Source organism: Triturus cristatus, chromosome 7, assembly GCF_964204655.1.
Source record: "Triturus cristatus chromosome 7, aTriCri1.1, whole genome shotgun sequence".
Taxonomy (NCBI): domain Eukaryota; kingdom Metazoa; phylum Chordata; class Amphibia; order Caudata; family Salamandridae; genus Triturus; species Triturus cristatus.
The window spans coordinates 390,035,117-390,061,504 of NC_140590.1; the positions used below are offsets into that span (position 1 = coordinate 390,035,117).

The following is a 26,388-nucleotide window of genomic DNA, read 5'->3' on the forward strand; positions in this document are numbered from 1 at the left end:
CTGCATGCCGAGGCTGCAGCCGATGTCGGGGAGTCCAGAAGAGATGAAACTATGATGGACTCGAGCTTTGGAGGTCTGGGGGACCTTGTTGACACTGGTGGCCCACTTCAACTTTGGGCCACAGGCGACAGGTACAGTTGTGGCTTTGGGTGTCGGGTTTTGGCAGTTCCGGAGGCCTCAGAATCTTCTGGAGTTTCTTCAGAACAGGTCCACTGTTCACGAGTGGTCCTGAGTCTTTTTGAAGGCAGACAGTCATCCCAGATTTCTGGAGTTAGCAGCTTAAGGACGAGTCGACTTTAGCACAGTTTTCAACAAGGGATGCAGACAGGCCAGCATGGTTACCAGTGGCAGCTGGCAATTTTACCACAGAGGGTGGCGAGGGGGCACACACCCACACATCACTCACAACCATGTATTGACACACACACCCATTTAGAACACCCAACACTGCTTAGCGAAGTAACACTGAGACTAAATGTGGCACATTGTACACACAATTAGCCTTTTCTTGCTGAAGTTTAGTTAACTCGCTGCATAATTTGTTCCTACGCTTCTACATCATTCCAGTGGACCTGCTATAAAGTATTGTATGGCATGTGAAAAAATAGATGCAAAAAACGTTTCGTAACTGATTTTTTTCCATTTTGGGGCTGAGTAGGAGTAAGGCCAGCGAACAAGTCAGGCCATCAAAAAATGTTAAAACCTCCAGCAAAATAAAACAAATGTAGCCTGAGAGGAAATGTCTGGGTCGGAGAATGGGCTTTTCCACTGCTGGAACATATATGAGACTGCAACTGGAATAGTTAACCCACGCCCTTCCTCACTACTCTTCCGTCTCAAACGGCACTCGTGGTCTGCGAGAAACACTTACCAGCTCAAATGCATCACCCAAGAGTAGCTATGAGTAAAGAGACCCCCCATAAGCCCCCCTTAAAGTCAACTGAGCATTAACAGACCACAGGCTCCAATGTGACCATAGCGAACACAACCTGTTTTCATTTAAGGTCAAGGAAACGCACAGAGTGTCTTCATGTGTCCCTCAAGTCAACATATAATTAAACACTTTGCTGAGTTAAAACAGTCGCAAAAGGAGTAAATGTAGAACCCTACATTGTGGATCTGAACAAACACATCCCCAGTGAAGTGCTCAGGAGACAGCAGAGCACACGCTCTTGCTCAGCACTGCCTGCAGAACTCCCTCTCTTTCCAGTGGACCAGGCATCACTTGTGCAGCTGTAATGAGAAATAGTGGTGGAGCAGGGAAGAGGGCAGCGCAGAAGGCATCACGGGGGAGAAAAATAAGAAAACAATTATTAAATAGTACTTACTTGTTGCCCATCACTTCACTGATCTTGTGCTCCTCTACTCCCAGCAATCCCTGCACAGGTTCCCGGGCTCTCTTACAACAAACCAGATGCTGCTATCATGCTGGTAATACCCAGCATGAGAGAAGCCCTGGGATCGGTCTGAGCAGTCTGGTTTGATCAAACAAGAAGTGTTATGCAGTTCCTGAGTGGGTTAAAGGATGATAGTAGTGGAGAGAGCTACACATAGGGTAGCGTAGTCCTATATAATGGAAAGGGAAGGGAATACTCCCTTCGAAACTGGGGCCTTAACACACCCAGACAGCTAGGTGTCATGCTTCATCATTGGGTCTGCTCCTCGTCGGCTCGGCGCTGCAATACCCAACGGGCACCCAATGAGGGGCTTTTTAGCGGAGATCTTTTGTTCCTGCCGTGTGGTGCGGTGCAAGTGAGGGGCCTAGGAAAGTGTTGATGTGGTGTAGTGAAAAGATATATGAGCTAAAACAGGTTGGGTAGTCCAAAACTAATTTTAATACGATGGCCCCCACCCAGTTAAAAAAAGGAAAAGAATTACGACTTATCTGAATGTAATGTTTCAAGATCCTAGGGCTCTACTCTAATGGGGTCAACATGTTTCTTGCCTTAATCGTACTACGGATCAGACGGCAATTCATCAGGACCATGTGTAAACTATTTACACCCTGTGGTAGTTGTGGACCACCTACCTACCACGTGTAAAGGTATAGTACCTAAGCAGTATCGAGGATCTAAAAGAAAAATAATAAGGGTATACGTTAACAAAGACATAATCGTCAAGTTTGCTTCACAGCCATGTGACTCTCTCTAGATAAAATCAAGCATAGTGACCCAAAAGGTGTGCGCACGTGATAAGGTGACTTGTGGCACACGTTAAGTTGTACATAGTGGCCGACCGGGTTAATCTCGCATGCTTTACATGCACGCTTGTTATTCTACGTGCTTCGTTTCCAGTTGGCCACATTTATGAGCAATAGCGGGGTCCGTAAATGCTCGCCTTTTAATCAACATCACTGAAGTGGGGTGGTGGGGGGAGACTTCTGGTGTACTGTGTCTTACCTGCGCCGATGGCTAACGGTACTGGGCATTTTAGTTCACCAAGAGGTGCAATTGGAGGCACCTGATAACCGCTACTAGCCCTTTGATATCCACCTGTTATGGGCTTAGGACCTAAAGGGGATACCTACGCACGTTTGTTATTGACAACCAAACAACCTTTATGATGCTCTCCTCTAGGACACTGCACCTACAGGTGTCACAGCCCCGCCGGACACTGTTGAGGCCTGGCTACAAGAGCCTGATTCTGAGTCTGATTGTCCTCAAATGAAGCTTTTGCGATTTAGATACAATAAAAAAACCTTTTTATTCTTATGTACAGCTTAACGTATGCCACAAGTCACCTTATCACGTGTGCACACCTTTTGGGTCACTATGCTGGATTTTATCTAGAGAGAGTCACATGGCTATGAAGCATACTTAACGCTTATGTCCTTGTTAACGTATGCCTTTATTATTTTTCTTTTAGCTCCTCGATACTGCTTAGGTACTATACCTTTACACGTGGTAGGTAGGTGGTCCACAAGTACCACAGGGTGTAGAAAGTTTACACATGGTCCTGATGAATTGCCGTCTGATCCGTAGTACGATTAAGGCAAGAAACATGTTGACCCCATTAGAGTAGAGCGCTAGGATCTTGAAACACTACATTCAGATAAGTCGCCATTCTTTTCCTTTTTTTAACTGGCTGGGGGCCATCGTATTAAAATTAGTTTTGGACTACCCAACCTGTTTTAGCGCATATATCTTTTCACTACACCACATCTACACTTTCCTAGGACCCTTACTCGCACCGCACCAAACAGCAGGAACAAAAGATCTCCGCTAAAGAGCCCCTCATTGGGTGCCCGTTGGGTATTGCAGCACCGACCCGAAGAGGAGCAGACCCAGTGATGAAGCATGATACCTAGCTGGTTGGGTGTGTACGGGGCCCTAGTTCCGAATGGAGTATTCCCCTCCCTTTCCATTATATAGGACTACGCTACCCTATCTGTAGCTCTCTCCACTACTATCATCCTTTAACCCACTCAGGAACTCCATACCACTTCTTGTTTGATTTAATTGGGCATGTATGCTGACCTTGCCTAAAAGCCCTTCTAAGTCCCCCTTTTTGATTGAACAATCTGGTTTGAGCCTCAGTCTGGCCTGAGAGCCCATGCTTGTTATCCACCCGGCTATGCAGCACAGCTTGGGTGGAGATATATACGTGTGCATGTTGGTTTGTAGTCCTAAAATGGCCGGCCAATCTGACATGCACACTTGCAGTGCCCACCACTCCTCCTTCCTGCTGCACCTGCTGTTAATTAGGATGGTCCCACCTCGCCCTTGACTCAGCTTAGTGAACAAAAATAAAATGTTAATAACCTGTTTTATGAACATTAATGTTTTCACTGCTGAGAAAGCAGTGGGGCGGCACTTCTCTGCCTTGAGGAGCCTCTGCTGAGGGTCGGAACCAGGTCAGTTGCTTCTTCTGCTTTTTGCAGTTCTTCTGTATCCTCTCTCTAAGAAGAAATTTGCCATCAGGACCTGCTTCTCTGGTGTTAGGGGAGTATAGGGTAGTAGCCGATGGGCTACTCACCCTTGGGGTTACTACGATCCCTATATGACCACTTCCTGTGGGAAGTGGGCATAACCCTGTCCCAGACTTCCTAAGTATGCCATCACAAAGATGGCTACTTGTGAAAGAGCGTGTCCACCTCACAGTAGCCCACCTTAGGGGTGGTACCAGCCTAGAGGTGGCATGCCTACCTGACTAGCTAAATTTCCTGCCTGTCCAGTAGCCTGGGGGTCCTGGAAAAAGGGGGTGGCTTACTCTCCTGTGAGGGGAGCGAGATTTGCATTCCAAGGGCAGCAGCTCTTGGATGCTTGCCGGGTCAAGGAAGCTAATCAGCAGGTAATCCTGTGGGTTGTGGTGTTACACTCTCTTCCCGGACAGGCATTTGTTCTGGGTCTCCTGAGAGCAAAAGGCTCTCACCCTAGGAGGTCAGAATAGCGTCTCAGGTGGCAGGTAGGGAGAAACTAGTCAACAAGGACACCAGAGGCTGGTAGGTTTTCAAGGGGCATCTCTAAGGTGCCCTCTGGGTGTATGTCTTGGTAAACCCAACACTGGCATCAGTGTGGGTTTACCATTATTTAATGTTTAATACCAAACATCCTTCTTTTCAGTGAAGCCATCATGTAGCTGGGGAACTCGTTTTCACCAGTGTCCAGCACATGTTTTGAAATGCCTTGCCTGGTCACTTGCACTGGCAGTAATATGACTGACCAGCACAGGGGCATATCTGCTCCTGCAGGTATGCCCTCACATGTAATATTCAGCACCCTACCTTAGGGCTGTCAGGCCTGCTGTAGGGATGACTTACAAACATTATATGACGTATGAGGGGCCATGGCACATAGGGATGTGTGACATGTCATGTTTTCACTATTGTCCGCACAAAGACATGCATCCTACGATGGCAGCACTGCACGTGCTTGGTGAGGGGTGCCTTAGGGTGGCACAATTTGTGCTGCTACCCTTAGGGACCCTCTTTAGCACCTCAGGCCCTAGTTATCAGGGGTACCATTTATTAGGGACTTACAGAGGTTGCTAAAGGTATTGCCAATGGGGTACACGCTTAAACCTTTTTAGGGAAAGCATTCTGGTACTGGGAACCAAGTCAGAAAGAACCCAGTACACTTCAGTCAGAGTTGCATCAAACACTAGCCAAAAAATGGAGGGTACTTCAACAAAAACCCAGTTTTCTACCGCAAGTCTATATCTGTTGGTGTGATCCCTCAGTGACAACTTGATTGGTAAGATGATTAAAAACATACATAGATAAAAATGAAAACTCATTAAATACACAGATTATTATGTGAACATCAAAATCCATAGTCTTCCTAATACCAACATTCCATGCAAGGGGTATTGAGGTCTTGGTTACTCCACTTGCACATTTTACCATCATGATTTACCATTAACACAATTGCCCGTATTCTAGAAAGTGTTGGGGGCCAATGGGTATTGACTCTGTGACCTTTCTTGCATGCTGCAGCCCATTCATATTACAGAAGGGACTGCAGATGCTTGTTCAGCCTGTTCTGGAACATGGGTCATACAGGTTTATATTTTGCTGTTGCATTCCTATATTTAAAAGGCATTGTGCTGCCCTTCAAATGAGGCAACACCTTTACTTGCGAAGTATAAGGATGTGGGTGCCGGGGCGAACAAGCCTTTGGAGTTGAAGTGACTGTGTGTCACATATAAAGTGGTGCACAGATAGCAGTTTCTGATGGCACTACTTGAGAGAAGGGCAGGGGGGTCTAGAAACCAATGTTTTTCCCCAGATGTGGTTACAGTCAACTGCAGCAGCCACCTCTGGGGACACACCTGCCCCCTGTCCAAAATCCTGCTAGTTCCTTCACATGGGAAACCTGATTATGATTTCAAACTATCTATTTAAGTTTTTTAATGCTAAGCCATCGCTAGTGTATGTGGAATTCTCTTTTTGGACAGCTTACTTTCTATGTAATATGGCGCACTATTCCTGGGTGCGTCGGGTCAACCCAGCTGAGCTTGTGCCTGGGTCAGATTAGGACAGTGCTCTGTCTTACACACTACATCTCCATGTGGTCATGAAGCAGGCTCTCCATGTATACAAAAATGGTTTTGCAGTCAGCTTGGATGATTGAGCACCAGGTTTCTTCAGTTGGCCAACCCTGAAATCCAGTCTGGAGGAGTGGCATGCAAGTGTAGGTATGCAGGTATGCAACGGAAAAGCAGAAATTGGAAAATACCCACAGCTAAAAGTAGTCCACCCCCTGACCATGATATAGTAATTAATAACAAGTTAGGCAGTACATTATAGATGTGAATGGAACTCGGTAACAGGTTATATGTCTCAGGTTACTCTCTCACCTGACACATCAAGAGGGTTAGACTGAGGGAGGATAGTTTGTGATTTAAATACAGTCCTGGGAAATGCCTGCGATGATTCTGGCATTTTCATAGAGACAGAAACATGTTGAACAATCAATACAGGCAGAGCAGGTAATAACAACCCAATTCTATAATATTATTTTAGTCAGGTGGCAGTAAGGGAATCTAAAAATAAATTTCCATTAAACAACGCTACACACAATTTAGCACCAATATCCCCTCATGAGTCTTAACACAAAACACAAACATCATTGTCACTCTACAGCATCAAAACCAAAAAAGGAACTTGTGGAACGCCCACCTAGCAACACTAGTCGCTGGCGAGGAGTAACCCCTTTGATGAAGCAAGCCAACTAAAACAAATTAACGGATCCAATACTGGCACCCTTAGGCCCTAAATACAGGTTCAGGGCAAAATTCCGATCGCTGTGCAAAGACAATGTCACAAAGGGCTCAGAATTACTAGTTGTGTGATAATTATAACAATCTCAGTTTTCTCCAAAATGTCTGGCAGGTCAAACCTGCCAAAATTTATTGAGGAAAAAGACCTGTAAAAAACTAAAATATGCAGAGTTCAGTGTGTGAAAAACTGGTTCTGCGTGTTATCTAGTGATATGTGATTTGGGACTTAGACCAATAAGAAAGATGCTTTACATGTCCTTTTTGATAGGTATATAACTGTTAATATGCAGGCATTACTTCGAGGGTCTATATATAGCAAGTATACACAAGCGGAGGATGTTACAATGCAGGTAAGTATATTGGGAGTCATATATATATATATATATATATATATATATATATATATATATATTACCTACTGGCGGTCGCCAGTAGGTAGTTATAGTTAGGACCCTGTTTCCATAGGAAAACCGCAACATTCTATTTGGAATAACTTTGGCGCCGGTGGACGAATCCTCGCAAAATTTTCAAAACTAATGGGGCGCTACGCTCCGCTCCTACCCGGAAAGTCTCGGGGGGATTCGTCAAGCAGGGGCTGAGAAAAAAGAGGGGTCCCAAAACGCGTTTTTCCCATGCATTTTTCCATAGGACCTTTAGACACAGCTACAGCCCGAACGGCTGAACAGAGTTCTAGGAACAATTAATAGATTAACTTTCACAACGAAGCGCATAATATGTCCTCCGTGTGCGGACGGTGCGCGAAGCGCATCGTGCGTACATGGCCCATCCAGCGTAACGCGGGCACGCGAGTAAAGTGGGCGCGCGGTGCGCGAAGCGCACCGCGTGCTCACTGTGCGCGCACGGTGCGCGAAGCGCACCATGCGCGCAGGGAACGAACTGCGTTAAGTGGGCGCGCACGCCACGAACGGCGTAAAGTAACTTAGCATTTAAAAAAACGTACAAATTCACTGAAAAAAACATAGGTTTCACACACGTTATAGTTAGGAATTAGCATTTAAAAAACCTTGCAAATTCACTGAAAAAACCATAGGTTTTACACATGTTGTAGTTAGCTGGACATTTTACTGATAAAAAACCATTGAAATTCCCCCGTTAAAGTTAGTGCAGGCAACTATAACTCACGCGACCACAATCCTCTGCTGATGACACATGTGTCTTTATGAAAAAAAAATATTTGCAATATATGTATAGCTAAAATGTAATGGAAGAAGACATGGGCAAATAAGTGTCTAAATACAGTATTAGCATCAGCAGAGGATTGCGGTCGCGTGAGTTATAGTTGCCTGCACTAACTATAACGGGGGAATTTCAATGGTTTTTTATCAGTAAAATGTCCAGCTAACTATAACATGTGTAAAACCTATGTTTTTTTCAGTGAATATATATATATATACACACACTTAAGAGATGTTTGGAGTTTTTAGTATTCTGGGATGTGTAGTGTATAGGTGTGTCAAGAAGTCTTTTGGGTTTAGATTTGTATTGTAATGGGGTAGTAAGGAGTTTGCAGCATGGGCGTGTTGTGCATAGGCATAGTAAGGATTTTTTAGGGTTCAGAGGTGGATAGTGTATAGGAGCAGTATGGGTTTTTAGGATTTGGGTATTTGTACAATATAGGAATAAGGAGGTGGTTTTAGGTCCCAGGAATGAATAGTGTATTGCTTAGTAAGGGTTTTTTGTTTAAGGTTCAGGGTTGGGTAGGGTATCGGAGTGCTATGGCATTTTTAGGTTTAAGGATGGTTAGTGAAAAGGGGTACTAAGGTTTTTTTTCTAGGGTTTAATGATGGGTAGTGTACTGAGATATCACAATTGTAGGCCCCATTGATGGGTAGTGTATAGGGTAGTAAGAGGTTAATGATCCTTCCACAGGTTCACCTACGGAAACCTTGTTACAAATTTTACTTCCTGGGGTCAGCAATGGCCAAGGCAGAGTGCCGAGAAGACGATCAAACGTAACTATCTAGAGGAAGTGAAAGTCGTAATAAGGTTTCCATAGGTGAACCTGTGGATTGAGATTCCCTTAGGGAGGAATGCAACAAGATGAAGGACTGGAGGGTGGGGGTGGGAAAATAAGTTGGGGACATTGGGTACAGACTCTTACTACCAAATTATTAAGATGCACAGTGGACTTTTTGTTCTCTTTCTTGCCCTTTACTAATGTGGATGTTGATGCAGCACTGTAGCAGTATGTACCATTACAATGCTCAGAGTAACATGTTCGTGATATGGTATATGTTGAAAAACTACTAATAAAATGTGTTTAAAAAACAAAAAGGTTTCCATAGGTGAACCTGTGGAAGGATGGGTAGTGAATAGTGTTAGTAACGAGTTTTTAGGGTTCAGGAAAAGCTTGGGGCAGCAAGGTTTTTCTGGGTCAAGGATTGGAAGAGAATAGGGGTAGCGAGGAGCTTTTAAGTCTCACGGATGGAAAGCGTAGTTATGTTTTTTTTATTGTTCAGGGGCTGGTAGTGTATGAGGGTACTAAGGAGTTTTTATGTTCAGAGATGAGTAGTCAAAAGAGGTTGTAAGGGGTGATAGATTTCATGGATGGTTAGTGCATTAGGGTAGCAAGAGGGTTTAGGGTTAAGTGATGGGTAGGGCATAGGGGTAGTGAGGCAATTAGAATGGAAAGTTATCTGGTTTTTTAAATTATTATAAATTAATTCCAAATTTAAACATTTTACAATTAAATAATTTATGTATTAATAGTAAATATAAAATGAAATTAATCAAATAACTTAATCTAAATATATATATGTATGAGTACACAGATAAACAGGGTATACATATATAATTATAAATTAGGTTACATATATGAATTAAATTAAGATTTATAAATGTTCAAATGAAATTTTTGATTTAATTAGAATTTTAAAACTTAAATACATGTAATCTAATATATGCATATATCATTTTAAATATATAATTTTGAATTTGTTTATATTCACATTATAAACAAAATATTGATATGTATAAATCAATTAAAAAAGGGGTTAAGCGCAATACATATCTAGTGTGAAGGAATACAAAGTACCATTGTACATTCCTTTGATCTGAATCCCTGCCATGGGCAGATAAAATATCGGGTGGAATGCAAACTTATATAAATGCATTTCAGGATTGACAGGATGAGTCCATAGGTGCATTGTGGTAGGCAGCATAGGGCTGGCATTTGTACTTGCAGCATTGATTGTTTACACTAAACAATTGAAGCTCTTTGAAGCATGGCGTACTGCCTTTGCTCTGGTAGCTAAAGCAGTGGTGGCTGTTCACATTGCTTAGTGGTGAGGCGGAGTGAGAAGGAAAATATAATTAGAATTATTAAAATTTCACATACCTGCCCCTCCGATGGCTGCCGCCTTGCTCCTCTCTCCTCTCTCCCGATCCTCGACTCGGCTGCACACTGCACAGGCTCCCAGATACCAATCCAGGTGTTTCGCTCATGTTGGCAATGCTATTCCCAGCATGAGAGAAGCACTGGGATTGGTCTGAGCAGCCTGGTTTGCAGTGCCTGGGAGCCTGTGGCGTTTTTCCAACCCGACTGTGCACACAGCTGGGTTGGAGAAACCTAAGTGTGCAAATCTGTTTGGCCAGCCTAAGATGGCTGGCCAAACTGACGTGCACACTTAAAAGTACCAGCACTCCTCCCCCTGCCATGCCTTCCACACAGGATTGACTGGCCCCACCCTCGTAAGACTCATGTTCACAGCCGGACTGGGAATTGAAACCGGCCCTGGCAAACAGCTCGGCTGGCCCCGGGTATCTAGGGGGCGGGGGGAGGGCTAGTTGGAAGCACCACTTCTGTCTCACTGCTGCTGCTTTTGTTACAGGGTGCTGATATTGCAGCTTTGCTGCAAAACCGGCACTCAGTAACAAAAATGGCCCCCAGGTGTCCAAAACCGGCCCCCATTCTGGCAGCCCACCGGAGAAACGCCCAGTGCCTGCAACGACCAGTCCGGCCCTGCTCGTGTTGTCGGCGGATTTTGTTATCACTGTATTTTTCATCTTTTAGCAAGGGGGGGCACTCCTCTGCCATTATGGAGGAGCCCCCCTGAACTAAAGGTATTCCAGTTATGGATCACTATGCAGGCCTCAGCGCTTGTGTTAGTTTGGGTCCTTGTGATAGTCTGCCGTGAATCCGCAGTGGGGTGGGATGAACGAGCGGTTACAGAAGAGTGACAGGGCTGCACAGTCCTAATCACGGCTGCACTTCCTTTTCTAAATGGTAAGAACGTGTTCTTTTCCTCAGAGTCTTTCTCTGGTTTTTTAGTTTTTGGATAATCATGCATAAATGTGTTATCTATATTTTAATATTTCTTTCTGGGTATTACTTTGTAAAGCGCAAACACACTTTAAAGGACTCTCTCGGCACTGTAAGAAATCCGAAATTATACAGCGAACCAGTAGAGAGGGCCCCACTGAAACTTTGCTAAGGCTGACCCAAGAGCTATGTCTTGAGTTTCACCCTAAATATGAGCCAAAGAATATTTAGGAATTTTGAAGGCCGAAAATTAAAGACTGTTTGCAGTACAGTCTCTGCATCATGCAAACGTTTACACCGTATCTATTTGTGAATGGCCAGACACTATACTTGTTGCAAACGATGAGAAACTACAGTGCTTAATTTGGGCCGATGTTTTCCTTTGCTCAGCACCAGCACTTATTTGTAGACACCTGCACCTATCATGAGATTGCACTACATGGTGGCGCTGTGTGTCTATTCTTCTGCAGAATTTATCAGTGCAGTGTTTTTTTTAAACTGATGAATCTAGCACATAGTGGTTACTGGAATTCGGCAGCAGTGGCAGGGCTGTTGGTGGTGCAAGATGGAGTGGAGTGGAGTCCTATGAAGTGCCTTAGACCTGGCACTTAATATTTTACAAATAAAGCACTGGAGAAACATGGTCTTGAAATTAAAGAGAACTTGAACCATAGAAACTAGAATGTTCTGCTGTCGGCCCATGCTTTTGCGGGGTAGTCCCATATGCAGAGTTGTCGAAGTCCAAACCCCAGTCTGAAAACCAAAGAATACACGATTTGCTAATATAATAAATGAACCTCTCCTAGTCCCTTGAAGCTGACCCCGTGTTTCACACTCGCGCATATCCGCTCTCGCCCAGCCAGTGTGCTGAGAGGCATGCATGCTCATCCATTAGAGCCTCATTCCGCTCCACACCTCAGCCAGGCCCGTTATCAGCAGCGCGCAGGCCTCTCCGGTTACAGGCAGCGCCGGCCTGCCAGCAATGAATCTTTCATCCCGGGGCTCCTGAGCACGTAGGGCCGGTGTCCCGCCCGCAGTCCTCCTGGGGCCCAGCGGGGCTCTCTGTTCTAAGGTCGAAGGTCGCCACCTTCTGTCGACCTCGCGGAGTAAAATTAGTTCCCTTCTGGGTACAACTTGAGCTTGTGAAAATGAGAGCGCCTCCTTCTTGGGTTTACCAAACAAACCATAACTTGAGCAGGAGTACCTGCCCGTTCAAAGCACTGAACGTAGCACAGTCTTCTGCTATAGGAAACACTGGACTAATGTCATACTAGGGACAGGATTTAACTATCCATCAACGTTCCAAAACTGATACTAAAGAGTACAAAAAGCTTCCTAACACCTTAATATATGTAAATATTTTGATACCTAATGTTGGCAGTTAAGCTTACCACTTGTAGTTCGATTGGCAGACTCAATCTGTCTTCCATTTAGTGCATGGGCTTCCTAGGTTTTCACAGATGTAAAGTGCTAGTAACACCGGGTCAATGGCTCCCGGGCTAAGCTATTGAATGGGGGAGGGGGCCAAGGTGGGCTCTGATCATCCGACAGAAATGGACTGTGTGTCCAAGGGTAATGGACCTAATACAATCTAGCTGGTGCAATCATTAGGCTAAGGATCAGGATGCTGTTCAGGCCAACCAGCCGCTGGTCTGGACCAGTTAAGGTCAAGAGACCCCGATAGAGGCTCCAGGTACTTGTTCTGGCAACTAGGCCACGTGGTTGGAGACTTGTGAGTATCCCAAATTGGAAGATGCAAGATCTGATAAAGTGGGATTGTTTGTGAGGTGGGTTGTAATTCATAGACAGAATGGACACTTGGGCATGTCTCCCCTGGTCTCTGCTGAGGTTTTGGGAAGACTTCTTGGGTGCTCTACAGTCTACGTGTGAAAGTTCTCAAACTTCCACATGCATTCGATAACAGCAGGGCATGATAGCAGAGGTTTAACAGGGTTCAGGACTCGTCCTAGCATTGATAAGAATGACAGCCCATACCTCAAGCATCAAGTAATCACCTGTGTTCAATGAGGCACATGCTTTTTTACAGGAAAGCAGCCCCGGAAAGATACATGCATTCTGTAAGCATGAAATACCAACTCCTTTCCTTTGGGTGATTTTCAGATTTTCGGCAATATGACGATGACGATGTTGGTGGTGCAGAGGAAAGCTGGTCCTGCCTCGAGAATGCTTGCTAGGGTCTGAAAGCTAAATGCCACCATACAAACAATTCAAAATGGCTGCCTTATAGGTATTTCACCAAAGCAGCCCTTGTGGGAATAAGTAGGAAGAAGAAGCTGGGCAAGGGCTGCTCCTGTCCTTTTCTGTTACATAATAATGTCATTCACATCCATGTAATGTAGGACTAACAACTAGCGTTCAGGGGCTTCCTTATGAGAAACTAACTCAGTGTGGTGCCGCAAGATAAATTGCTGCGCTACGCTGCCTTAGTTACAGCAACATGTTGCATCTCTGTGCCTTTCCCTGCGCTGGAGCACAAACTGCTGCCATACGCCAGTGCAGGCACCCTTGCACCATCGTGGGGAGATTGTTTTTGTGCAGGAAGGGGCACCTTCCTGCACAAAAACAATCAGTTGATGTGATCTCCTCATCCAATGCGTGCTGTAGAATGCAGCACGCATTGAAAGAGGAAAAAACAAAGAGAAATGAAAAAGTTCTCCTCATTGTGCCTCGCTATGCCACCCCTGGGGGTGGTGTAGCATTGTGATGCATTTCCAGGTTTACGATTGCTCGTAAATCTGGAAATGCATCAGTGGACAAGGGTGTTACGTGGGAACACCCACAGCAACACCCATGTCACGTCCCTAACACGCAACGTGTTGCATGAAATGGGTAAATGTTTACAAGCACACATAAAGCCACACAACCTGACACACCAACGGCGCAAGGGGCTCTTAAATAAGCCCCTCAACGTTTATTGTCATCATTCATCTGTCAATATCCATTCTGGTAGTGATGGTCAGTAAGCCATTGACAATCATACTATTGCTTGCATGCACCTCTTGCATAAAAACTAAACAATAATGGGGTCTCTCTTGCCAGCGTTCATTAGACATAACTTGGCTCAAGGGGCAAGTAGGTTTCTTCTCAAGGTGCTGTTGTTGCATCCCAAAAATGACAAATATCAGCAGGATTCTCCAACTAAACCCACCGAAACTGTGATTATCATTGACGACTATTCCTAGAAAATCATAGAATGTCTGTATCAATCAAATCTTTATTACTCATGAAATAGCACTAAAGCATATAGGCATACCAACTGCTTGCATTCAGACTAGTGCACACATTTGGGTTATTAGTTGGGGATGAGTACCTCAAGTATTAATCTCAGTCCTTGCCAAGTGATGCCTTAAAGTTACTAAATTAATCTCAGTTCAACCTCCTGGTAGTTATGGCACAGAGCAGACAGGCTCAATTTAGGGACAATGTGTAAAGTATTTATGCAGTACTGAAACAATCACAAAAAGCGGAATGCAAAACAATGAAAATCCCAAAATTAATTAGGAAAATAGAGTAAAATGTAATAAACACAATTACACCAAAATGAGAAGCATCCAAAAAGGGGACCCATAGATACGATGTTTTAAAGTTTTAACTAGAAATAGTGCCAAGAAGTACAAAGTTCTAATGATAGTCAATGGTCTCTGTAGAACAGGACCTATGCACAATTTAACGCTGACTGTCAATGCAGGTACACTAACCAGGTTCTTCCTGCTGAAAGATTTTACCTACTGATTTTAGGGCCAGATGTACAACCAGCAAAATTGTGCCTCGCAATTTGCGAGGTGCAATTTGCCATGAACAACAGCATGTTTAACACTGTTTACGATTCCCAATGGGGTCGCAAATTGCGAGGCCCATTAATATTGCGAGGCCCATTAATATTAATGAGCCTCTCGCAATTTTCGAGCCCATTGGGAATGACAGGCCCTCCCAGGTATGGTTGCCTGCTGGGCACAGAATCCCCCAAATCTTTAATATCGTCAGAGGAATTCTCCTCTTTCTTCACTGATAAAATCACAGCATTAGGAATTGAACTCAGGTCCGCCACCTACTCTCAACCCCTTCCGGACCTGACCTCTTTTTCCGCACTACCCCCTCTAGCCTCACCTAAAAACCAAGCCCGCTGGATCGACTTCGAATACTATGACGAAGACTCCATCTGCAAAATCCTCTCTACCTTAAACCCAAATAACCACTTTAATGACCCGCTACCATCCAACTGCCTCGCTGCTGCCTCCCAATTCATTGTTCCTTGCTGGACTGCAATAATCAATGCCTCTCTCCAGCAGGGTTAGATTCCAGACCCCTTGAAAGCCGGCCATGTCCCCCCTATTTAAAAAAAAACATCACTGGATCCAGCCTCCCCCGACAATTTCAGACCTACCTCCAATATCCCGCTATTAGCCAAAGTATTGGAGAAGTGTGTACAATAGCAACTAAGTCAGCACATCAACAACTTCCACCTACTTGATGACTTCCAATCTGGATTCAGACCGGGACACAGCACTGAAACTACTATGCTCCACATTGTGGATTACGCCCTCCAAGCCCTAGACCAAGGCAAAACCTGCCTTCTAATCCTCTTAGATCTATCCTCTGCCTTCGATACGGTCAACCATGAAAAACTACCTGAACGCCTCAAACTCAGGATGGGTCTGGATGGTGTGGTCCTATAATGGTTCAGGTCCTTCCTCAACAACTGTTCTCAGAGATTCATCATTAACGGCAACCTATCAGCTCCCACCCCGGTCATGGTTGGAGTCCCCCAAGGTTCAACTCTGCCCCCCACCCTCTTTAATCTTTACTTAGAGCCACTCACCGAAGTTCTTCGTACCGCCAACATCTCCTACCATATGTACGCGGACGATGCCCAAATATACATCAATATTTCTTCACTCGAGGAGATTGTCTCCCTGAATGAGACCCTGAAACTGACTGTCCAATGGCTAGCCACTAACCAACTCAAACTCAACGCAAAGAAAACTGAATTTCTCCTAATCTCCCCTTCTAAAGCCAACCCGGAGATTCAGATGTGGATCAAGCCCATCACAGCCCTAAACTGCCCGCCGACCATTGTGGACTCTGCCAAATCCCTGGGCATAATCCTCGACTGTAACTTGAACATGCAAGACTACATTAACTCAATGGCTAAAGCAGCCAGATTCCACCTGGGCTACCTATGGAAGTTGAAACCTTTCTTCGATGCTCCTGACTTAAAAATAGCACTTCAAGCACTAGTCATCTCTAGACTGGAATATGGATGTTCCACCCTTACAGGATTACCCAAGATCTCCTTGGCACCTCTAAAAGCCTGCCTCAACGCGGCCGCCAGACTACTCACCAGCACCAGGAAATTCGACCACATCTCTCCACATATGAAAGCGCTGAACTGGCTCCCTCTAGAGGCCATAATTCAGTTGAAACTGGCATGCATTACACACAAGGCTCTTTACACCAATTCCCCTGCTCATCTGGCACAGAAACTAGTGGTATCTGGAGGAAGCAGGAACTCCCGGTCCGCTGGAAACCTCTTACGCCAACCTGCCTTTTTTCAGAAAAGAACGTTTCAAGAAGGAGGCCAAAACCTTTCTCATGGGTAAATTCCTCGTCTAAGGCCTGCCCTCAACCACCACAATGTGCCTGATGAACCTAAGACTATCGCTTCTTCCCCAGATCATCAATTCTCCCCGCCGAGGATATGTGGGGCCTTTGTCTTTACTGACTCTAACTATGAATGTCACCATACACTTGTATCCCCTTTTTTCCCCTATGTTCTCAGCTCCCCTGACCCTTGCCAACCTTTTTGTATATTTTTGTATATTTCTGCACTTTTGACTTTTGTTTTGTTCACATCTGTATACCGTGTAAAGTGCTCTGATACCCTCACGGGTCAAGTTCGCGCTCTATAAAACACTAAAATAAATAAATAAATGTCTAGGACTGCTTTTAAATAAAGCAGTTAAAAAAAAAATGCAGCCCGTTTTCCATATAGAAAAAATAAATGAAACGTTTTCGTTTCATTTTTTAAGGGCAGATAGTGGTCCCTAGTAGCACGGCCTGCCCTTAAAAAATATTTTTAGAGACAGTCACAAATTGGAAGGGTCCCCTGGGTACCCCTTCCAAATTGCGACTGCATTACCACCCTCTTGGCAATTGCGGTCACAAAACATTCGTACATTGATTTGCAGACACAATTAGGAAGGGAACCCCCCTTCCTAATTGCGACTCGCAATTCCTAAATAGCTAGTCTCAAATAAATTGTGACTCGCTATTTAGGAATTGTACATGGCCCTGGACCATTTTGCATGTGCAAACGGGTCGCATGCCTGTTTGCGTCTGCAATTTAGGGTCGTACATCTGGCCCTTAGTTCTTCAAATCCCAATCCAACACAGGTATACACTTCTGAATCCGCCAAGGGCTTCAGTTGAGGCACTTATAGACTCAAAGCATGGCAGCCATAGGCCCACCAGAGAGTCCATTCCAGGTCCATTTGCCACTGTTCCTCTAGAAAGTTGCAGGAAAGGGCTCTTGCAGCTTGCTGTGTTCCGGTAGCTTTAAAAGGAGGGCAGTCTTCTGACCCTTGTGGTCCACTTCTTTGTCCCAGGTAGAAGATGGAGAGCAGGGTCATTCATCTAGGTTCTACTCAGGTTTTAGAGAGCAGCTTCAGTCATCTGATCTTCCACAGATGCAGGAGTTTTCTGAAGTGGGTGTCTGTAGATGCCACAAGTATGCCTGACACAAACAAGTGTGGGAATCACCCCATGGGGACACCCTAACCAAATACTATGCCACTGATTAGCAGGTGTAAAGGGCACAGAGTTCTATAGTCAGCAAAACATTTAAGGCAAATATCTGGGGTGGTACCACACAAAAAATGGGTATTTCCATCATTTAGGTTAGTTGCATATAGGAATTAGTTAGACCTCCCATAGAATCTCACCTCCAACATGAACAAAATCTCATTGCAGTAGCCCCTCCGTAGGATTCTAAAAGTTTGACTATGTCTCTCTGGCTCACCTCAGCTGAATATGGCCAATGTGCTTGTCCTAGCACAGCCGGTTATATTGAAATGCCTGTGATCCATTTAGCTTCCCCAGTCCTCCTTAATAAGAAAATCCTTGCAACATCCTTCCTTCTGATTCTCATAATCCAGCATGTTGTTCATGCCTAAAACAAAGAACATTTGCATGGGTAACAAGGCAACCCATGTAGCAGAGGCCATACTTTGGAATGTGCTCCCATTAAGGTCACAACATGCTGTTGTTCAAGACTATTTAACGTATCTGAAATAACTTGATTCTAGTGCCTTTTGTTTCAAATAACTAGGTGCCTTTATGGATGTATATGGTATTTCTATAGTGCAAACATAGCCAAAGAGCAGAGAAGTGCTGTACAGGGCCAAAGGCAAGCATAATGTAAAGAAAGGACAGGGGAGGCAGCTGGTTTGTGGACTAATAGTGCATTGTGATGAAGCATTCTTTAAAGAGATACATCTTCAACTATTGCTTGAATTGGATCAGCGTTGGGGCGGTCCTAATAGATATGGGGCACTTGTTCCAGATCATGATTGCATTATTAGAAAAGGCCCACCAGAGTTAATTAGTTGTATGCAAGGTAAAAGGCTGGTCATGATGGCGTTGTAAATGATGCACCAAGTTTTGAAGACGCAGTGGGCTAAAAAGTTGAATCAATGGGGTTCCAAGAGTATGTGGGCAACCTGGATGAGATGTGCTGTGCCATGTAGGAATCTGTTAACGGGTGCCAGTGTTTAGTCTGGGAGACCATGGAGCAGGACATTACCACAATCTAGATGCAAGAATATGAGCGCTTGAGCAGTGTTTCAGAAGTAGCTGTGTGGCATACATTGTATATTTTTCTTTAAAAGAGAGAGAGCTGGTACAAGGCAGTTGCTGTTTTTTGGCAATGTGTTCTTTGATGGTGGGTTTGGTGTCCATGGTGAATGCAGGTGACTGAGCATTAATTGAAAATTGGTAGTCAAAGGTGCCAAAGTTCATATCATAAAGCCACCTTTGTACTGTTTCTTGTTTGTTATTCTTGGCCAATAACAGAAAGTCTGTCTTTGTTGGATTGAGCTTCAGGTACGTGCTGGACATCCATTTCTAAGGGAGGGGAGACTTCCAGGCAGTGATGTGTTTCATCGCCAGATTAGTGAATATTGATTCTGCTTTCTGTTTGTAGAGATAGAGATTCAAGTACTTTCAATACTCTTCACTGTCAGCTCTTAATATTGAAAACAAACATCATCAAAGCCAATAATTGTGCCTTTTTTTGTTAATTGAGGTTTTATCAAGCTTCATTATGATACACAGAAATATGCATCATAGCAGCAGAGGAGCAAGGTCCCCTCACAGGCAGACCGGATAAGCCACAATATAATGGGGGTTTCATCAATACTGAGAGGCAATAGCCTGATCCATAATGTGAGGTGACGAATATATGATCAGAGGTGATAGGCCCATTTATGAAGTGAGAGGCAGACGGATCTGTGGTGTTTGGGGCTGGGCAAATACTTGATGAGAGGGAACTGGGTGATCTGACAAGGCGTTTGCAATGAATTTGAAATCTACATTTGGTTTAAGAAATGAAATAAATTGTTCCCATACCCTATTCCTATCTTAAAAAAGACCCATGCTCATCATTGATTTTATAAGCACTAACTCAATGACAATACAGTGTGTTGTGAGGAGGCAAAAAGAACTCTATGGCTGAGCTCCCTTTGCTGTCAATGCTGCAGCAATAAATCTCCCCTAATCCAAATGAATATAAAGAATGGAACATCTGAGTAGTGACAGAGAATAGTTCAGTGCCTTTTGTCTCAGGAGAATCCATATTTATGGTCGTTCATTGGAATATTGACTGGTTGTAATCCTGCCACATTTCGTTAGTGATACACTTTGAACTACAAAAATATTGGGTCCACTTAAAAAACAGTTTAAAACTTTCAAAAGAGTGGGAAATAGTTTCTACATCCAAGAGAATTATAATTAAAGGCAATAACTTAGAGTCTTAAAGACAGTCCAAGTGTAACAGTTTCAAGGTTTGTTCTGTGCACTGGGTGTAAATCGTTAATGTCTTAGGATGCCAACAAATCCAACTGCACCACAGTCAGTGTTAGGATCCAAGGAACAGACTGTCTCCTGAGTTCTTTAGATGTGTGATTTCTGCTCTAGGTTTGTCTGTGTCTCCAGATTTCCAATTTGGATAGGACAAAAGAGGGCCACACAATATTCCCCTTGTTTCTTATGGGATCGAAATTAGATGCCCTAAAATGAAAAAGGAATAAGGTAATGTCCATGGAGCGGGATGCAGCACAGAAAAATATATTTGATAACATGAGTCTATGTCTCCTTTTACCGTCAGAGGTTTGCGAAGAGAGATCAAGTCCAAACATGAATCTTAATGAGATAGATGAGAATGAGGAGATCCTGCATGAGATGATGGAGCTGACATCCCAGACCATGCCAGTACTGGATCTGAAGCAACATTACCGTGTCATCAAGGAGCTTGGAAGTGGCTCTTATGGGCATGTCCTGCAGGTCGAGCATCGATCACGAGGTACGGAGGAGTTCAATTCATTAAACTGTGTTCTTTTCACATGCATAGACCTTCTCTATGGCTCAAATTTCGAATTAGTTATGAATTCATTTTTTCATAGAATGAGTCTTCTGAGTAATCAGAGCAAAATATAGCCCAAATTCAAATTGAATCATATTCATTAATTTCTTTTTTATATCAACCTTGATAATTCTCCTCTGTAGTTTTAGATGCACCTTCCTGATTTACTTTCTGTATTCTCTGCAGGACAAATTTGACTTAATATGTATTATGTGATGTATGCTGTTTATGTTGTTTCGTTTGTTTAAGATTGCATTTTGTTTCAATAACTACATAATTTGTTATGTTATGCAGATTTGTAGAGCACACTATCACGTGGGAGGGTATCCTGGCGCTGAGAAGTGTGAGCCAAGTCTAGGGCCTGGTGGGACTACTCAAAAAGCTGCGTCTTCAGCTTCTTATGGAATTCAGGAAGTGAGGAGGAGGCTCTTATGTGTAGCGGCAGGTAGTTCCACCAACACTATAAGAGCAATGTAGGAGAAGACTCGACCATTGGATCTGTTTTTCTGTATGCGCGGGATGTGTACAAGTAGGAGTCCGGATGAGCTCTGTTGGACACCAGGTGAAGTCCGACGGTGAATGTTCTTCCAGATGATCAGTAAAGGGTGAGGTATTTACTGCACCCAGTCATACAGTTGGGTGTTTTTTTACTGGATGCAGAACATTCTTCAAATTTCTAGTTTTCACTTGAGAAATGGAAAATAACATGCATAATTGTAATTTTTCATATCAAATTCCTGTAGTAGTGGACTTCATTGCATATTTGTCATCATCCAGATTGACAGTTCACCGATGGCCCACTTTTAATTACTGTTAATTGGATGTCGGCCAACTCTCTTAAAATTAATCCAGACAAGACAGAGGTACTGGCCGTCACCACAGAGTCCAATCCTTGGAATGAACTTTTTTGGCCGCAAGAATTTAGTACTTTTCTGGAACCAGCCAGGGCGGTGAAAAGCCAGGGCATCACAATTGATGACAAGCTATCCATGATACAACAGATATCGGCAATAGTGGGTACCTGCGTGGGCCTGTTGAGACAACTGCATAAACCGGCCCCCCTCCTTACCTCACCAACCCTTAGACTGGCGGTCACGGCAATGATACTGTCGCGTCTGGACTATGCCAACGCCCTTTATACCGGCCTCAGACTGCAGGTTGTCATGAAGGACGCGGCCAGACCTATCTACAGAATGCCGAGACAAGCCCACGCCACCCCTTTGCTACGCAAGCTACATTGGCTCCCGGTCAGACAGAGAATCAAGTTTAAAGGTCTCTGCATTGTACATAAAACTATGTATGGCCAAGCACCAAGTTATATCAAAGACCGTCTAGCCAATTATGTCCCTAGCAGGGTGCTCCGGTCAGCAGAGGCCAGTCTTTTAGTCTGTCCCTGTTTCAACCTGTCGACCATCGGAGTAAGAGCTTTCTCTACATCCATCCCTCAGGTGTGGAATAGTCTGCCGGTAAACCTACGGAAGGAAGAAAACCTCCTCCCTTTTAGGAAGAAGCTGAAGACAGTTCTCTTCTCAGAAGCGTGGGGCATCATGTAACTTCTGCCATTCCTCCACTAACATTGATAGGTATGCCCTCTGAAAGCGCTTAGAGACCTGTTGGTGATAACGCGCTCTATAAATATAAATTACATTACATTACATTTGTAACTGGGAAATGTTTGCAGGTATGACTTTCTAAGAATCTGCCAGTCCAGAGTGTGGCCATTGACACTTTACATGGATTTGGAATTTACTCACAGCCACTAATCAGAGCGGCTCTGTGTGTTGTTGCTCTTTTAGAGGTGATGCACCCATGGTAATGTTCGCATGAGACAAACTATGAGTATATAAAGTCCTATTCATTCGCCCTTTCTCTGCATGGTAGAAGAATGAAGTGATATGATCTGAAAATCATTTCCTCCTTGCCTTCTGGGGCCAACCGTCTCTGAGTTACCCATCTAGAGGTAGGACTCTCTTCCCTCCCACCTTAGCTCTCTGGTGGCGTTCTGTTGAAAAACTAACCACATCTCACTGTTTCTGCAGTAATGATTTGCCTATATGTTTTAGGAAAGAATGATAGAACAATGCAGAACATATGGGAGAAAGAAATCAGACCAGGAAGCTTTATTACAGTATTGTCCTTAGTCCATGCCCACATAACTCTTTGGGCACAGGGCATGGCCTTCAGCTACTCCCTGTATTTAGTATCAGAGCTCTAAAGCTGACTGTTAATGGTTGTGGTCACCAGGTACTGGGTTTATCTTTGTCCTATGCTTTCCCTTTTTAAAAGTCCTCATTAGTGTTTGCAAACCTGTCAAACCTGTCGCTAAAGCATGACCAAAGTGTCACCTTCTTTTGGACAGAAGGACATGTTGCATACCTCTAAAGTGATCCCTGTTCTTACTTGGGAGTGTTATTCTCCCTTTGTAATTGCACCTGCCAAACATCAGAAACAAGCCCTGGTGCTTGTTTGACATGTGCTTGAGCCCTGATGTGGCCATACCTACTTCTTCAGAGTAATTCCTTGAACAAGGGATGGTATGTCCTGAAATGCATTGGACTGATGCAGACATTTGTAAAATAGATATGCACTTGCATAGAGGAGGGAGAGAATGTTGTCTTATGACCAGGTTTCAATCTCGGTGTTGGCTGGGAAACCCTTGTTGGGTAGCTGTGCGCCTTACAAAACTAACCTAACTTAACATAATATTCTGTGATTCTGGGCAAAACGTTTAATCTCCCGGTACCTCAAAAAATGAATGTGACCTTTTGTAACGAAACTGGTGCTCATATAAAGTGCTCTCATACCTTTGGGTCGAATTCGCACTATTTAAAACTGCAACAACAAAAAAATACATCGATATGAAAAACTGGAGTGATGAAGTATCACTAAATAAAAGCACAATGTAAATGATTAAATGAACTGACCAGGTAAGAATGACTACTATGACTACCTTTATGGATATGAAAACTGCACTAGGGCTTACCCCAGGAATTCCTCAGATACTCACATACATAGTTTGCTTTAGCCTTAGCTGAATATATGAATCTAGCTGAATGTAGGAAAGTGTTATATATAAGAACATTTGAATCGAGTGCATGTTTATCCACAGGAGACTTTATGACAAAGCTAAAAGTTTTATGAAGCTGTAATAACAAGCCAAATAACGTGGCAAAAGTACAACAGGAAGTACCTAGATGAAACTGTCCTAAAACTGCTATTTGAGCAGTAGTCAGTAGTCAAATGTACATTTGTGTCGACTCTTCCGGCAAGTGGAGTATGGTCGGGTCAATGCTGACTCTCAATGTATGGTAACAAAGTCTTGCCCTCATAGCATCACAGTTGGCACTGGCTCCTAAAGACTACCCTCCAGTCGGTCACAGTACTATAGAGGTCCTCTTGCGCAGGGGGACCAAGAAAAGATCAAATGTGAAGTGTCTGATCACGAGCAAAGAACTATGGTGCGAGGGTATCCGACAGACGGTTCATTTGTGTGATGAAGTTCTGAATGAGTTAAAAAGATGCATGCGTTGAATGAATCAGCCAGGACTAGCCTGGCAGGTATTATTTAAGCGTAGTTTGTCAGTGGTTCTGGTACATTTCCTAAGGAAGGCTCTGTAGCCGTTAACAATAAGGCAAGAAAAAGGCACCTTAACTACACAGTGAGGTTTGGTGCCTGCCCTGTTTATGACCTGAATCTTAGGTGAACTGGTCATATTTTTTCATCTAAAACATGTACTCGGTGTTCAGGATGCCATCTAGTACTGGATGGAGTTGTACCACACAACTAGCGCTGACTCAGTGCCACAAACTTCAGGGGACGGCATTTCAAAAATTGTTGGACATTGTAATAATTTCCCGGTGGTTGGACACCTTCCCATCTGAAGCATGCACTGCATGCATTCGCACCAGTGGAGAGAAAAAAAGACCTAAGGTTTCAAATTGTGATATCTTGAGAAGTTGCAATATAATGGGTCGAATGTTTCTGAGATGAGGGCATCCACTCAGCCAACCGAACACACCACATGGGTCTATAGGGCTAAGATGAGATCCCCACTACCACAGTAGCATACAGCTAGGTCCTGTCAGTACCCTAGTATATCCTGCTCCTGGTTTAGTCCAAGCCAGCTGGACTGCAGGTTGTGGTTTCTGGCGAGGTTGCTTTTAGAACCATCCTCCAGCTCTCAGTCAAGAGGATCTTGGACTGATCTTCAAGGATACTTCTATGGAGCCTAGGAAATACAGCTCCTCTACCTAAACAGCCCTTAGAACTAAGGCAGTCTATGCATACAAGTGTCCTCCCAGCTCAGCAATTAAATAACCCAGGCAGTGAACCTGGTTTCCGCCAGTGCACTGTAGTAGTTCACGTCTCAGGCCTGAATATGAATTCTCTCAATCCTGACAAGTGAACACAGGGTGAATCTCCTATATAAACCATGGGGGTTTGGCCCATTGGCTACATCAACAACATTTTAGCAAGAGAGAATTGTTCTATGATGCATAGAACCACCCTCTTGTGTGGCATGCATTGTGACATCACAGAGGGCACTGTTAGGAATACCTCAATATATAGAGGAACTAAATATTTTTCCATGAGAGGTGGACTGGCCATCTTAGTAGGACAGGTACAAAGGTTTATCCTCCTGGTAAGCCACTTTCCACTTCAATCCAGCAGAGCGCTGCTCTTTGCATGGGATAAAATAAAAGCATGTCTATAAGTGAACTCTTAATGCCAGGTGTACTGGAAGAAAAACAGAGGGCCAACCATAAAGGTGAAAAGACCAAGGATGGCACAGCTCTCCATTCAGTACAAAGACTGTGACTAAATATAAATATTTTCAGTAAAAAGACCATTTAAAATTTAGCAGTCTGGCTGCCTAAAGGCTGGTGTGGCAGGCTGCTTCTTCCATCACACTGCCACATTTTAAGCTCTCTATTTTTGCAGCAGTGCTTTTCCCCCCACCATAGCTACCACCCGCTTAGCAGGAGATACTGTGGGGGATAACTCCATGTTGGTTTATATTCTACTGTTTGCCCCTCCTTCAGCTACACCTCCATCAAAGTATCCAGCTTGAACCTGCCAAGGTGACGCCTCCTCTTTAGATCTCCCTTTGAACCCTCCCCTTTCGCGTTGCCACAGCTTGACAGATGTGGGTCCTGTGAACAGATCCCTATAGTTGTGTCATGTTCCAGGACCCACATATCTACGAAGAGTTTTCTCCCACTACCCTCTAGATGTTTTTACAGATTTCCATGCAAGACCCCTGCTGCCTCATTGAAAATCTCACCCAGAGGAGATGCCAGAGGAACTAGCATCACAGCTATCAAATGGGGCTTCCTGTAGGCAGATCTGGTGCTAGTCCAACATTGGTCGCCAAGCAAGCCACCATGTTCGTGTGGCTCAAATACCATTACAATTTTATTTTAAAACAAAACCTTAAAGTAGGTGGTTCTTTCTGGAAGACAACATAACAATGCCATGAAAAAAAACACTTCTTGCATGTTGAAACAACTTTTGTTTTCCCTGCGCGAGTCTGATATAGGATCCAGCAGGGAAAAATGCATTAGAAGGACTGGCCTAAAAATATGGTGCATGCATGGTGGTGGCCTGGGAGGTGGACAGGCCTCAGCATTTGATTCTCTCACGGTCAATCTATGATTGCGAGTGTGTGGTGCATTCAATTTAGAGCAGTTTTACAGTGGTTCTTCTGACCTCATTAGTTTTATCAAC

The 26,388-nt window shown here is 44.0% G+C and overlaps 1 protein-coding gene across 2 annotated transcripts in view; it reads left to right on the plus strand.

Annotated features, from left to right (window-relative positions):
* The window catches only part of LOC146809760 (serine/threonine-protein kinase SBK1-like), a 102,403-nt gene that overhangs the window by 46,115 nt on the left and 29,900 nt on the right, over positions 1-26,388 (plus strand). For both annotated transcript variants that reach the window (XM_085616611.1, XM_085616612.1), the window contains exon 2: positions 20,406-20,600. In XM_085616611.1, coding sequence (XP_085472737.1) covers positions 20,435-20,600 — 166 coding nt within the window. In that variant the 5' untranslated portion in view covers positions 20,406-20,434. The remainder of the gene's footprint in view (positions 1-20,405; positions 20,601-26,388) is intronic.